The 14,806-nt window shown below is 38.7% G+C and overlaps 1 protein-coding gene across 1 annotated transcript; it reads right to left on the minus strand.

Annotated features, from left to right (window-relative positions):
* Positions 1-1,459: 1,459 nt before the first annotated feature.
* LOC139155243 (mast cell tryptase-like) lies at positions 1,460-14,097 on the minus strand. Its single transcript, XM_070730355.1, has 7 exons — positions 14,040-14,097; positions 10,105-10,125; positions 8,438-8,606; positions 7,164-7,438; positions 3,649-3,818; positions 1,703-1,927; positions 1,460-1,501 (listed from the first exon to the last, which is right to left on the minus strand). Exons 1-7 carry the CDS (start codon positions 14,095-14,097, stop codon positions 1,460-1,462), a joined length of 960 nt encoding a protein of 319 aa, XP_070586456.1.
* Positions 14,098-14,806: the final 709 nt, after the last annotated feature.

A 14,806-nucleotide genomic window follows, 5' to 3' on the forward strand; every position in this document is an offset into this window, starting at 1 on the left:
TCCTGTCTCCTCTAGTACTTCTTTTCATTAAACTAGACACACCCAATTCCTGCAACTGTTCTTCATATGTTTTAGCCTCCAGTCTCCTAATAATCTTTGTAGCTCTTCTCTGCACTCTTTCTAGAGTCTCATCATCCTTAAGAAAATAAAAAAGCAAGAATTTACATCCTGCTTCTAAATATCAAGGTTACACATCTTTTAATTGTAAGAATTAAATCTCTGAAGGTGTTTGCAAATGGTAAACAATGCTTTTATTGTTATGATATATCAGAATGAAATTTTACAATGATAGATATACTTTGCTCCAGGAGCAGCATTAAATAATATCCAGGAGTAATACAATAACAAACAAAATTACTTACTAAAATATGTTAGAAGGGAGAAAGAAAGGGATGGGAATTAAGTACAACAATTAAAGAAAAATATAAATTACAAAATTTACAATAAACAGGATTCCAGTTAAATCCATTGGTTTCTGTCAGCAGTAGCTACAGCAAAGTCATTCCTTTTCTAAAAAACTCAGTAAAAGAAGATTTGGAGATTTTCATTTTAGTTGAGTTGTAGAACATTTCTGCACTTTGGTCTCTTCAAACAGGGCCAGGAAGCTCCCTTCTGGAAAATTCAAAAATCTTATTCCAATGAGTGTCAGGTTGTTTGATGCAGTTGGTCAAAAGTTCTCATCTTTGCAGCCATTCGGACATTGAAATTATGTCTAAAATCAGGACACCAACTAGCAACATCCTCTTCTTTTATGAATTTATATTGATAGGAGTGTTACTTGTAGGTCAATGTTACCAAAGAAGGTTCAGATCAGAAACAGTGCACAGCTGAGTACTGAAGAAAACAAAACATGGAGAAAACACTCCACCCTTCAGGTGAACATTGCAGCCTCTTCACTGTTTTAAAGATACATGCCTTTTCATAGTGATTTCAGAAATTATTTGAAAATCTCTGATTATGTTCCTTGAATTAAGATTTTCTGCCAGCCCAATATTGTTGTAATATTTGTTGGCAGGTTAAGTGATGTTGGAAATACATTTTGGTGGGGAGAGTGGAAACTTTCTTGTGGGCAAGGAAGAGCAACAACATGCTATATGATATTAGTACCATAGTCAGAAATCACAACAGAAAAGGAAAAGACAGTTTAGCACTGGCAGGTGGCCTTTGAAGGTTATGGAAAACTCCTGTCAAGGTGTCCCCTGGTTGCGTAGAATGCAGTTGTTATCATGATTCCCAGCCAAAGCCTGAAGAATGATTAGTATTATCTTCATTCTTGTGGTAAGTCACAGGCCTTAAATTATTTTGTCATTGATTGAAGACTAATTAGAATTGTAATGCTAATCTGCCTCCAGTTTGAAGAATGTATAGATTTCTATATAGAACTGCACTAGCAGTATTTTGTGTAAAAAAAAAATCACCTGGGGACATAGGTAACCTGAAGGAGGAATATCTAAGTATCTCAGAAGAAGATCAATTTGACAGATATCAGAAAAAGCACAGTCTTGTGCCCTACACTAAAAGTACAGGTATTGTGTCCTACATTAAATGCAGTAGTATTGGGTCCTACGCTAAAAGCAGTGGTATTGTGCCCTGCGCTAAAAGCAGAGTTATTGTGCCCTGCACTAAAAGCAGAGGTATTGGGTCCTACGCTAAAAGCAGTGGTATTGTGCCCTGTGCTTAAAGCAGAGGTATTGGGCCCTACAGTAAAAGCAGGGATATTGTTATCTACACTATTACTTTCACGTGTGCACTCTGAAAATTCTATGTGGGGTAACTGCAGCTGGATCCAATCAGCATAGTGTGCTACTGAAGTGTAGACACCAGGCAGACCTTCTAGGCCACAGCCTAACCCCCAGCTCACAATCCCAGTCAAGAGCCAATTTTCACTTCCATCACATTTGCAAACCATAGGTCCTCCAGAATCGCCCTGGAGAGAGAAAGATGTATGTTATCACAGGTTTATAGGAAGGCTGCTTCATTCTGATTTTGAGAAATTGAAATGTAAATTTCTTTGCATCAAACTATTTGTTTCTTTAACTAAACACCTCAACTTTGGTCTGGAAATTTTCAGTAAGTTTACCAAACTTAATTATCACTGTTTTGGAGTTAATGCAATAAATCAATTGATAATTTAGTAAAATGAGTCCTACAACCCTCTTCCCCTCAAAAGCTAACCCTATTTAATATTGTTAACAAACAGAAAAACATAAGCACAACCATGCAAAATAATGATATTTCTTTTGCTATGTCATGAGACCAATCAATGGCCTAAAAAAAAAAAATACTGCTTCTAAGATGGTAAATCCTGCATCTATGTTGATCATTTTAAACATATAAGTGCTCTAAATTCCATATTTACTTTTGCCTTCCAAATAAACATACATGCACTATTCTTTGCTTAGCTGGATGACAGCTAGGGTTGTGCAGCAATTTGAACTCACTCTCCCAATTTTGGGGCATTCGGGAGTATGAAATTAGCCCTACTCATAACTTCTTAAAACAGTCACACCTTTTCCCAGACTATTCTAGGCTCTCTGAAACTCATATCCAAAATGAAATCCAAAGTGCTACACAGTTTTGAAAGGCATATGAATTTAATACTATTCCTTAAATCCTCTTCAGAACTAGTCAAAAGAAACAGATATGGACATAAGATCTGTTTAAGGATTTATATTCACAGGAATATCAGTTCATAGGAATTCATGTCCAAAATGTTTGGCCAACAACGACTTCAGCCAGTAATTCATTTTAATGAGAAATAAACCATGGTGGTACAGTGGTCAGGGTTAGGGTTAGCTGAATCTTGAAGAGCTTTTCAAGAAGCCTCTATGTAAAGCCTCTTGCTAATGACTGCTCATACTTATCTTTAGAGTTTGAACAGCACACATACTTCCCTGATTAAAGTAAGCTCTGGGAGAACTCCCTATCTTTTATGAGCAAGTTTATAAGTTTCCCATGTCAACATTGTCAGGGTTGGAACAATGAACGCAAATTGATTAATTAATTAATATTGCTCAACATATGGAAACATATGGGGGTGGGCGGAAAATTATAGTGTCTGAGCGGCAGTCCCTTCGGGACTGGGCGGCACAAAAATAATAAACAAACAAACAAATAAACAAATAAAAAACCCACCCTGTTTTGCCTCAGAGAATTTCAAAATAAAATACTGTACTGTGTGTCTATAACAGTGAGCTCATAATAGGGCAACTCTATCAATATCAAAATGCCACTTAAATAGTTGAACTAGTTTCAAACTAGATTTTGATTTTCTTTCTCTCTTCCTTACTTCCATTCTTTTTCTTTCTCTTTTCTTTCCTCTCTTTTTTCTATCTGTTTCTCTCTCTTCCTCTCTTCCTCTCTTCCTCTCTCTCTCCTTCCCTCTCACTCTTTCCCTCTCGGCTTCGGGCAGGTTTGGAAAACTCTGAGTTGATGATGATTTTTAAGTGAGCGATTGCTCACTGCTCAGCTTAGAGGGAACTATGACATTAAGTGTTAATGTCATATAACTCATCAGATCCTTAGCAACCCCGCTATCCAATCAAGATTAAAAAGTAATCCAGTTTAATACATTGCACAAATTAAATCACTACAATTTTAACTGTCTTGTGTCATAGAAACTTAGGTTTAAGTTTTTGAGGACCATACCTGACAGGAATCTTTGCCCCCTTCTAAGCTACCTGCGCAGATCATACCGGCCCTGATAGGGGAATAGGGCAATACTGTAATATTGAGCTCGTTGTAATTAGAGTTGCATATATCTGTGTTGATGATAGACACTTCCACTTCTTGAAGAGTTTTGGGAGGCTTCAGATTCACTACAGAGAAAGGAAAAGGTTGCATTATAAAATGCAGAGAACAAGTAGCTGAATTAATGTTCACTGTAACTTTTTTGCCAAATCTTCAACATTCCTCAACTTCAACTTCATTTTGAAGAACAAATTTGGTTGGGGTTTTTTTTGCGATTTGCCAAAATACAGAGTCACTAACCAGAGTCATGATTTTAGGGAAGTAAATATTAGTGTTGTGATTCCTTAGGAAAGACAGATCCTTGACTCCAATTGGTTGAAGTAATAGGTTCACATTCTGGCCAAAATTGGTTCCAAACTCTCCTGCTCTCTGATAAGCTGTCATTTCCCCCTCTCAATTTCCTATTACATATACATGCAGGTTGATTGCTCATTTGTTTCTCCTCCCAGGTCATGGTCTTCCATACTATCCTTTGATGGCAGGATGCCAGCAAGGTGCCAAGCTGAAGATGGCAGATATAACAGAGTTGTTTCCCATAAATTTTTACTGATCTTCTCTCCCAAAACATAATAGAACAGGACAGGAAAGAAACATACCTATGTCACATAGGCACATTAGTTGTCTGTCGAAAGTAAATTATGACATGGAAGACTAAAACTTTCCAACTATTATGGTCTGCATATAATTACACATACAACAATGTGAGATCACAGCTCTTAGCTGATATGCTAGAATTTTGACTAATGGATGAGTAAGATGCAGTCTTTAATTATATCTGCTTTCCAAGCTGTCTGGAAGATGGAAACCAAAATAAACTATTTTGAACTGGAGACCGTATGAAATATAAAGAGTAGTCCCTAAAATAGGCATGTTACTTTAAAAAAAGAGAAAAAATCTCTGCCACTCCTCCTTCAAACTAGCCTAATAACTGTATTGTTTAACCTGCTTTGTGGCCCTCTATCCCACTCCATCCTTCATATTGTGTGGAGATAATAGAACAGAAAAGAACAGAACAGAATAGAATTCTTTATTGGCCAAGTGTGACTGGACACACAAAGAATTTTTCTTTGGTGCATATGCTCTCAGTGTACATAAAAGAAAAGATTAAAAATTTCCAACGATTACGTTCTACATATAATTACACATACAACAATGTGAGTTCACCGCTCTTAGCTGATGTGTTAGAAATTTGACTAATGGATGAGTAATGCTTATATCTGCTCTCCAAGTTGTCTAATTGATGGAAACCAAAATAAACTATTCTGAACTGAAGAACATATGAAATATAAAGGGCAGTCCCTAAAATAGGAATGTTACTTTTAAAAAAGACAAAATCTCTCACACTCCTCCTTCAAACCAGCCTAACCACTGACTGTATGGTTTAACGTGCTTTGTTGCCCTCCGTCCCTCATATTATGTGTAGATCTTTACTATGAAAAGAATGACAATTGAGAACCCAAAGGCATTACATCTTTACTTGCTCCCTGTTGTTTTGCAACTACTGGTGTGTGAATAAAATCACAGACAATTCAGTTCAAGTCAATGATTCAATTCTAGTTTGTGACCTGATTAAGATTTGCATTTTGCTTTGATTCTGATTTGATTTGTAATCGAAACCTCTTTAAGATCATCTGGCCTCTGTGAAGAATCCTGAATTAATTGAAATTGAAGATTTGAAATTTGATGTGACCCAATTCAAATTTACAAATTAAAGTTTGGAAGCAAACTGATTCAGTCTGGACCTCTGGAAAGATTAAAAAACACTTGGAAATCTATGTTGCTGCTTCCTAGCAAGTTCCTGATTTCTTCTGTAATTTTGCCATTTTGTAATTTTGCCATTTTCTGCCATTGGAAAAAAGGGTTCCCTTTGATTTCTTGGTCCTGGCTCAGATTAAGTTTTGCTGGTGCTATTGTGGATTTTAGCTACTGTCACTATTCTAACTTGCTACTAATTCTTGAACTTTAAAAAGAAAAGAAAAAGAATGCTGCTACTACATTTAAATAAACCCAAATGATTTTTCAGCTCACACAATGCTCTGCTCTGTCAAAGCCCACTGCAATAACATTGCCAAAAAGGCTTCAAGAGTTGTTAACCTAATCTTATGTAGCTTTTTCTCTGGTGATATCGCACTAATAACTAGAATATACAAAACTTTCACCAGAACAATCTTTGAATACAGCTCATCTGTCTGGAACCCATGCCTCATATCAGACATAAATACATTGGAAAGTGTCCTGAGATACTTTGCCAGAAGAGCCCTCCACTCCTCTACTCGCAAGAGAATACCTTAACACAATTTACACAACAGATTTGAAATCCTGGGCTTAGAAACCTTAGAATTATGTTGCTTTAGGCACAACCTAAACATAGCTCATAAAATCATCTGCTACAGCTTCCTTTCTGCCAGCAACTATTTCAGCTTCAACAACAACAATACATGAGCAGACAACAGATACAAATTCAAACTGAACTGCTCCAAACCTGTAGAAAATACTACTTTAGCAACTGAATGGTTAATGCCTGGAATTCACTACCTGACTCTGTAGTTTTGTCACCAAACCTCCAAAGCTTTAAACTGTCTACTGTTGACCTCACCCAATTCCTAAGAGGTCAGTAAAGGGCATGCAAAAACACATTGATGTGCCTACTGTCCCTGTCCTAATATTCAATTTTACCAGAATCCATCTTATGTATACAAACTATGTTGAATCTATGTATACAGTGTTCCCTCGATTTCCGGGGGGGGGGGGGTGTTCCGAGACCACCCGCGAAAGTCGAATTTCCACGAAGTAGAGATGTGGAAGTAAATACACAATTTTTGGCTATGGACCGAATCCCTTAACACATTAAATCCCTAAATTACCATTTCCCATTCCCTTAACAACCATTTACTCACCATTATAACTGGTACTCACCATTGAATAAGACACTTAGTGATCCTGATATTTATAAACATAATTATTTATTAACAATAATTATTTTTTTTTGCTATTTGCAAAAATTATTAGTTTGGCGATGACGTATGACGTCATCGGATGAAAAAAAACGTGGTATCGGAAAAAACCCGCGAAGTATTTTTTAATTAATATTTTTTGAAAAACCGTGGTATAGGCTATCCGTGAAGTTCGAACCCGCGAAAATCGAGGGAACACTGTACTTGACAAATATAAATAAATAATAAACGAATGAATGAATGAATGAATAATGGTCTTGTCCTCTCAGGTTTGTATCTGGAATATTCTCCAGCATCTTCGTGGGTTAAACTATGTCCCATTAGTCCTTAAAATAACTTCAAGTTACTTTGGTATAATAAGCAAATAACTGAATCTTTAAACATATCAAATTGCATAAATTAAGATGCAAAGGATAAAAAAATGTCAGATCAAACATACATCCCATTTTCCTCACTCACCCTTAGATTTTATTCTTCCCCATCCAGTGACCCAGCAGCTGGTATTGTCAGGGAACTTCACAGAAGATTCTGGGAGACACATGGGCCAGATGTATTCGGTGAACTCCACAGTGGTGTTTAGCTCCAGCAAAGCAATGTCATACATAGTGTCATTAGCTGTGTAGTTAGGATGAACAATAATCTGTTCGATGGCAAATTTCTCTGAGTTATCTGAAGGGTTCATGAGTTCGTGGTCACCTAACCCCACAAAGATTTCGTTAAAGCCTTCAGGGATCCTGTAAGGTACAATTAAAAAAATGTCAACAGTAATTTATGATGTGGACCTCTTAAGAGTACTGCAGGATTTTAACATTTGCTGAACATCTGCTGAAAAAAAATCCTGAAGTTTATTTCCAGAGGCATGGGATTTTGTCTGCATTTAATTTCAGCATTTTTCTTCATACCCAGCTCTGCCATATTTAAAAATACCAACAGCCTTGTTGTAGTTTCGCAGGAAAGAACAATATTTATTAATTTCTATCAGTGCTGGTTCAGGAATACATGGTATCCCTAGGCTACATTGGCCAATGGCTTCACTTCTTGCCAATGTGGAAATTTGCATTTTTAGAATGATTCGGAGCTATTGGCATTGGCACCCAAAAGCCAGTGCCTATTTAGCTTTAAACCAAATCCAGCTGTATTTCCACATACAGTATCCACAATGTACATTAAGTGATGTGCAAATGAGAAAGTACTTTCTATTGAAACTCTGCAGAGTAATGCAATCTTTCATTAATATATAACTGAAGCAGGGTCTGAAGTTTTGGTCAAAAAGAAAAAGCATTGTGTGTCCCTTGGGGCAGGCAGTCCCCAACATATAAATAGCTTGTTTGGAGACTATTCGAAGTTACAATGTATGGAGAAAAGTAATTTAGGACCATTTTTCACACTTATATCAGGTTTGCAGCATTCCTATAGTAACAGCCACCTTGTGTGGAATCTCAAAGTATCTGGAGGGTTATTTGAATACCACTGGCATTGACAAAATCACCATTAGTCAATTGCAAAAAGATAGCTTTACTTCTACATCTTGCAGCAATATCTTTAGCACCATCGAACAGCACCTGCCTATTCCATGTCCTTGGGAAAGACTTGATAGGTGGATAAAAAATGCCAAACCCAGTCTATGCCATAGTATGCTGTTTCCTGGAAACACTAGTTTATTGAAAAGAACAGCATCATTATAATAATAATCAGCTATTTTTCTTACTTAATTTTACAGTCCAGTAACTTACCAGTTGAAGCAATGAGCTGCTGTCAGGACCCATTTCTCGTCTATGAGAGTGCCACCACAAAAGGTTATGTTGAATACTGAAAGGCCTGCTTGCCAGGGCCAAGACCCCTCAGAGGCTGGTTGGCCTCCAACAATTCTTGTAGAGAGTTTTGGTAGTGACTTCATACAACCTGCCAAGAAAGAGCAGAATAGAAGAGATGGGGGAAAGAAAGAATGAGAGGGAAAAGGCACCAGGCTAGAAACTAGGAGACTATGAGTTCTAGTTGTATCTTAGACATGAAGCTACTGATCAGCTTGGCCAGTCATTGTCTTTCAACCACTTTCAAAATATTGCCTGAACATTACAACCCTGACTGGAAAAGGAAAAAAGAAAAAAGTTAGATTGTTGTAGATTTTGGATTATGATAAGAACAAAAGAGAACTTTTCCCCATACCTCTGAAGCTCAACAACTGAAACTCTGAAATAAATAAACTCTCTCTTTTTGAATGAATTTGTATATAACTTTCAGAAGAAAGTTTCTAATGATTTTGTGTCTCCTAGGAATTTTTGCATTTTTAATATGCATATCTATTTAACTTATCAACTCAGTATGTGATCCACTCCTGTGTTTAAGTCAGCAATAGACTTCATTCATCTGTCGATTTTGACCCAGTCCCAAGGAAAAGCCTAGTTTCTTTCTTAACAAGAATAGCTTAATTGGACCATGGTTGAATAATGAATTGTTTTTCAAGGAGCAAAGCATTATAAGATGACTTTTGTTGTCATCTTTTTTCTATGTACACTGTTAGGGTTCCAAGTAACACCTCCAGAAAAGAGGCTCTGAGGCTTGTATTTCCTCAAAGTTCCATTTTATTAGAGATATCATATTGGCACATGGGAAAACTCTAATCTGAAGACTTGCAGTTTTCCCAACCTAAAAGAAAGTCCAACTCCCTGCCCCAGCACCCGCAAGTCCATCACATGGTCCAATCAATGCACTGGCTTATCCAGGTACAGAGCAGAGTGGCCTTGATTCACAGAGAAAGGAATGTTATTTTGACTATATATCTCCTAGTTCCATACACTCTCCTCTCCCAGTTTCCCACAGCAGTAAATTTGGCGGGTCTGAAGATCCAATGCCCAAAATGGGTTCCAGGCCTGACATATATATCAAAATGAAATTCTGATGCCTGCTCTCAGAAGAATACACACCTGCACACACTATGTCCTGGATATTTATATGCCAGATCCTGGATAGAAGGTACTGAACTTATAATAACTTTTCTGCTGTCTTTACCACTCTCTGCACCAACTTCTTGTCCAAAACACTAATACTTCCAAACCAAACCCTAATATAATATGAGAAGATGCTTTCAGTAGTCCCTCTGTAGAAAGTGGCAAGGACAGGGAAAGAAAGATGTGGTCTTCTCATATGATGTAGAAAATTCATTTGGTACTCTGCCCGCTATTGAGTCACGAAGCCAGCCTACTCGTTATTTCATATTATATCTTATTTATAACATTTCTTTGTCCAATTTGTTAAGTTGCAGCAATGGTTCTGAAGGTTATATGGTGCTTAAAGCAACAAAACAGCATATTTAAGATTTTGTAAAAGGCAAATGGGTTTCCTTTTCACCATTCAATGCCAATTCGTGCAGACAATTTCAAGGGCACATAGAAATTCCTACCTATTTCTTCTTCAACAGCACCTGTTGGAAAAAAAAAAGACAGGTAAGTTTAAATTTCCAAATAAGATTAAAGAAAACCTCAAGGGATTTTAAAAAGGGGGTAAAATGTAATAAGAGATTCTGGTATATTCCGTCATGGAGTACAGTGATCCCTCGAGTTTCGCGATCTCGATGTTCGCTAAACGCTATATCGCGAGTTTTCAACCCGGAAGTAAACTCCACCATCTGCGCATGCGTGCCCTTCCACGCATGCGTAGATGGTGGAGTTTCCCCGCCGGGCAGAGGCTTCCCTGGGTCTTCCCCCACTTGCCCCGGTAAGACAGCGGCGGTGCGAGCAACGGGGCGGGCGGGCGGCACGCGCGGGGGAAACCCCTGCTCCGCTTTCCAGCTGAGAAGCGGAGCTAGGGTGTCCCCAAGCGCGCGCGCGCGCTTCGGGACACCCCCGGCTCTGCTTCTCAGCTGGGAAGCGGAGCTGGCAATGGTGGACGCCGCGCGCGAGCGCGGGGATACCCCAGCTCTGCTTCCCAGCTGAGAAGCGGAGCTAGGGTGTCCCCAAGCGCGCGCGCGCGCTTCGGGACACCCCCGGCTCCGCTTCTCAGCTGGGAAGCGGAGCTGGCAATGGTGGACGCCGCGCGCGAGCGCGGGGATACCCCAGCTCTGCTTCCCAGCTGAGAAGCGGAGCTAGGGTGTCCCCAAGCGCGCGCGCGCTTCGGGACACCCCCGGCTCCGCTTCTCAGCTGGGAAGCGGAGCTGGCAATGGCGGGCGAAGGGCGGGCGGCGGTGGAAGTAAAAACACCATCTGCGCATGCGCAGATGGTGTTTTTACTTCCGCACCGCTACTTCGCGAAAAATCGATCATCGCGAGGGGTCCTGGAACGGAACCCTCGCGATGATCGAGGGATCAGTGTATTGTAAAACTGATATATCTTACAAGTTTATGCAGATTGCTAACATGTCATTCACTTCGTAGATGAAGTCCAGGATCCTTACCACCTCAAGAAAGTTGGCTGGTTAATGAGGACAAGTGGGCTAAAATGGCACAGTGGTTAAAGTGCATTATTGCAGACTACTTCAGGTGAGTGCTAGCTGCAATTCAGCAGTTCAAGTATCATCAGCTTAAAGTTGACTCAGCCTTCCATAATGGGTGGGTAAAATGTGGACCAGATTGTTGGGGGCAATATGCTGACTCTTCAAGTCACTTAGAGAGGGTGGTAAAAACACTACAATGTTGTATAAGTGCTATTGCTATTGTTAGTCCTACCTAGTTTATGCTGCCCATTTCAGTATCTTTTCTTTTAACTTCAAGAAGCATTTCAAAACCAAGGGAAGAGCTGACCCTGAAGCTATCAATGAACTCCTCAAGTCATAACTACAATTGGGACCAGAATTTCTGCGGCTAAACAAGTGGGTTATTAAGTGAGCCATACCTGATTTTACAACCTTTCTTGCAATGATTATTAAGTGAATCACTGCAGTTGTTAAGTTGATCAAATGGTCATTAAGCGAATCTAACTCACCCACTGACTTTTGTTGTTAGAATCTCTCTGGGAAGATCACAAATGGTGATCAGATGATCCCTTATATAGCAACTGCAATAAATACATGCCAGTTGCAAAGTGGCTAAATTTTGATCATCTGACCATTAGGATGTTGTAACAATTTGGACACTGGTTGTTAGACCCTTTTTAAAGTGATGTTGTAACTTTAAATGGTCACTAAACAATTATAAGTCAAACACAACCTGTATTTTTTTCTCATTTTGTTATTTTACTTGAAGACAGCTGTTATTGTTTTCTGTTTGTTGATGCTTTCTTCTGTGGATTAAGGGAGAGTCTGGATTGTTTGGCTTTATAGTGTTTCACATTTTGGGTGAACGCAGGGCTGTGTTTGCCCTAGCGCAAGGACAAAAGCACCAGCCTGAAGACGATGAGCGGGATCTCATCGAAACGTCGCCAGAAATCTCTGAAACTTACATGGAAAGAAACCCGAATATACCAAGACCTTCATACCTGTACCCGTGAAAATCTACGAAAACAAATATATATATATTTGGTTGAGTGAATGAATGGTAATGAATGTTTTTTTTTTAAAAAAAAAAATTATATTAGAGTCTTTAAGTCTTTTTAGCTATATTAATAGGATTTTTAGATCTATTGTTATGTTGTTCTGATATGTTGTGAGCCGCCCTGAATCCTCGGAGAGGGGCGGCATACAAATCCAATTAATAAATAAAATTACACACACGCACACACACACGCACACACTGTATGTATTACACACACACACATATATATGTATATAGAACTTATTTACAGGGGGGTTGGTTGGGGTTTTTTTTTCCATGTATGGGAGACTCTTCTGCTCCCTGACTGTGGGGCAGGGACTTCGTACTGCACCAGTGCTGCCACTGCAAGGTAGGAGGTGGACCTACCTCATGCACCTGTCTTATATCATAATCCCCATAGCCATGCCACCCACATCCTGACACCTGCTTCATCTCACATTGGTGGCACTGTGAGCACCCAGACAGAATGGGCAGCCAGCTAGCTGTGCAGGCTCTTAAGTAGGGCTAACTTTGTGGGGAGGGGGGGAGTAAGGCCTATACTAGGTTTTATTTTCAATATAGGTTTTATTTTTGGGTAAACAGAATAAGCACACATACATACACATTCTATTTTGGGTAAACAGAATACGCACACATACATACACATAATTAATAGATAAAATTAAATATATCTTTAATTATTTAATTGTTAAAAGTTGGAAGAAAGATCTTAATTCTGAAAATATATGATTGGGAACTTAAACCTGAATAATGTACAGCAATCAAAAATCTAACAGCACATAACTAATGGCTCATACATGCGTAGCTTGTCAGCTGTAAAACTGACAGCCCAAGTTTGAGACTGAAACACCATGCAACAGGATGAGCTCCTGTCCACCTAGAAGTTTGAAAGCAAAAAATACAAGTAGATAAATAGGTGGGAAGGTAACAGTGTTCTGTAACCACATGACCACAGCATTATTTTTTTTATATTGCTGGCTCCCTTGGCTAAGAAATGGAGATGAGCATCCCCCCTAGAGTTGGACACATCTGGATAGAGGACACCTTTAGTTTTAGTCTCATAAAATGTTATTGAGAATGGAAATAAGTGGTGCATTTTTAATGTAACTTTGTTAGCTTAATAGAGTGAGTGATCAAGTATTTATCATTCTCTCATTCCCAGTGCAATTGAATCTAAAACCATCCATCCTCATTCCTTCCTGTTCCCCTTGCCTGGGAAATGATAATTGTTTTTGCTCATTTCTGTTTACAATAGATATTGTCACAACACACCATGGTTTAATAGCATATGTCATTTTGGTTGAAGCTAATTAGGTCTAGGTTTGATGAGTGTGAAAAAAAGAAATTTATAGGAAGAAATGCTGTGATGAAATTGCAATCTTATCATTTTATGCATTATTAAATGCATATCCTGATCTTCTGTTTGTATAAGTGCTCATGATATATTTTTATGTTTAACAATAAAAGAACATAAATAAAAGTATTATAACAATTATATAGTTAAAACAAAGACCATAAATTAAAATCAGGACCATTAAAATATTTAAGAATTAAAAGTATGTTAAAAGAGCAGGTGTGTCTGAGGTTGGGGGATCAAATAGTCAAGATTACAGGTATGGAAATATAATCAAAGACCCATTCTTTTTTTCTTTTTACACACATCAAGGTGTGGCTTCAATTACATGGTTGTATTACCAACTTGACTTACCAACATGATTTTCCTTTGTGAATTTCTACCACATCATGTATTTATTATTTACCTCACACCCATTTTTATTTCCTTTGAAAGCCATGGAGGAATTAAAAGAGGGGGATTTACGCATCTTTAAATATGATCTCCCCCAAATACCTCCCCAATATCTTTCCTCACCTTGCAAAGTAGTCAGAGGAAGAAACCAGACAATGAGTAGAATAGTGGAAAAAGTCATAGTGATCTTCTGCTGTAATCTGAAAGGTCTCCAAAGTAGTTCAGTTCCAGTCACTTTGGGACAATCTTTTGGTATTGGTTTACTAGCTGTAACATAGAGAATAAAGGCATTAACATCTACAAATGTCCATTTTTTACAGGCTCAAGATCAAGGCAGGGAGTCTAAGGGGCAATCTGATGATATCTGCATAGTGGCGGTATGTATAATATAACCAAAATGAGTAGACTCTATCACGTGTGAAAGACAAGTCCACATATAAAGGTTCAATTAAATTGATTTATTGCTAAAAGCCTATGTGCAGTACTATATCCTCTCAGGATGATGGAGAATTCCACCACAGCTCCCGATTGGCTAAGATGGGAGCTGATGCTGAGTGGGAGATTCTAGGCTCCCTATTGGTCACTGCATCTGACAGATGTGGATGAGGTTTGGCTGCATTTTAAAAGCTATTATTTGGTTGTATTGCTGTTGCCTCCCCATCAGCCTTAATAAATACTTGTTTTGGTTGAAGCCTCATATCGCCTCAATTATTGCCACCTTGCCTCAGATTTAATACTGGCGATGAGGATGGGATGCTGAGCTGCGAATGAATTTGAGCCTCACAAACTGAACTGAAGCCATACGAGCTACCTGTCACTTTCTCGGCCTCAGCCCATCCTTCTCAGGATGGCCAGCAACAGCAGTAACCCAACCACTTTTGAGGCTTACA

This window comes from Erythrolamprus reginae, unplaced genomic scaffold, assembly GCF_031021105.1.
Source record: "Erythrolamprus reginae isolate rEryReg1 unplaced genomic scaffold, rEryReg1.hap1 H_1, whole genome shotgun sequence".
Taxonomy (NCBI): domain Eukaryota; kingdom Metazoa; phylum Chordata; class Lepidosauria; order Squamata; family Dipsadidae; genus Erythrolamprus; species Erythrolamprus reginae.

Coding starts and splice junctions, on each gene's coding strand:
- LOC139155243 (XM_070730355.1), bottom strand. CDS start 14,097: ATGACTTTTTCCACTATTCTACTCATTGTCTGGTTTCTTCCTCTGACT. Junction 8,607..10,104: donor TGCTGTTGAAGAAGAAATAG/GTAGGAATTTCT, acceptor CTTTCTTGGCAG/GTTGTATGAAGTCACTACCA. Junction 1,502..1,702: donor ACAATATCCCTGCTTTTACT/GTAGGGCCCAAT, acceptor GTAGGGCACAAG/ACTGTGCTTTTTCTGATATC.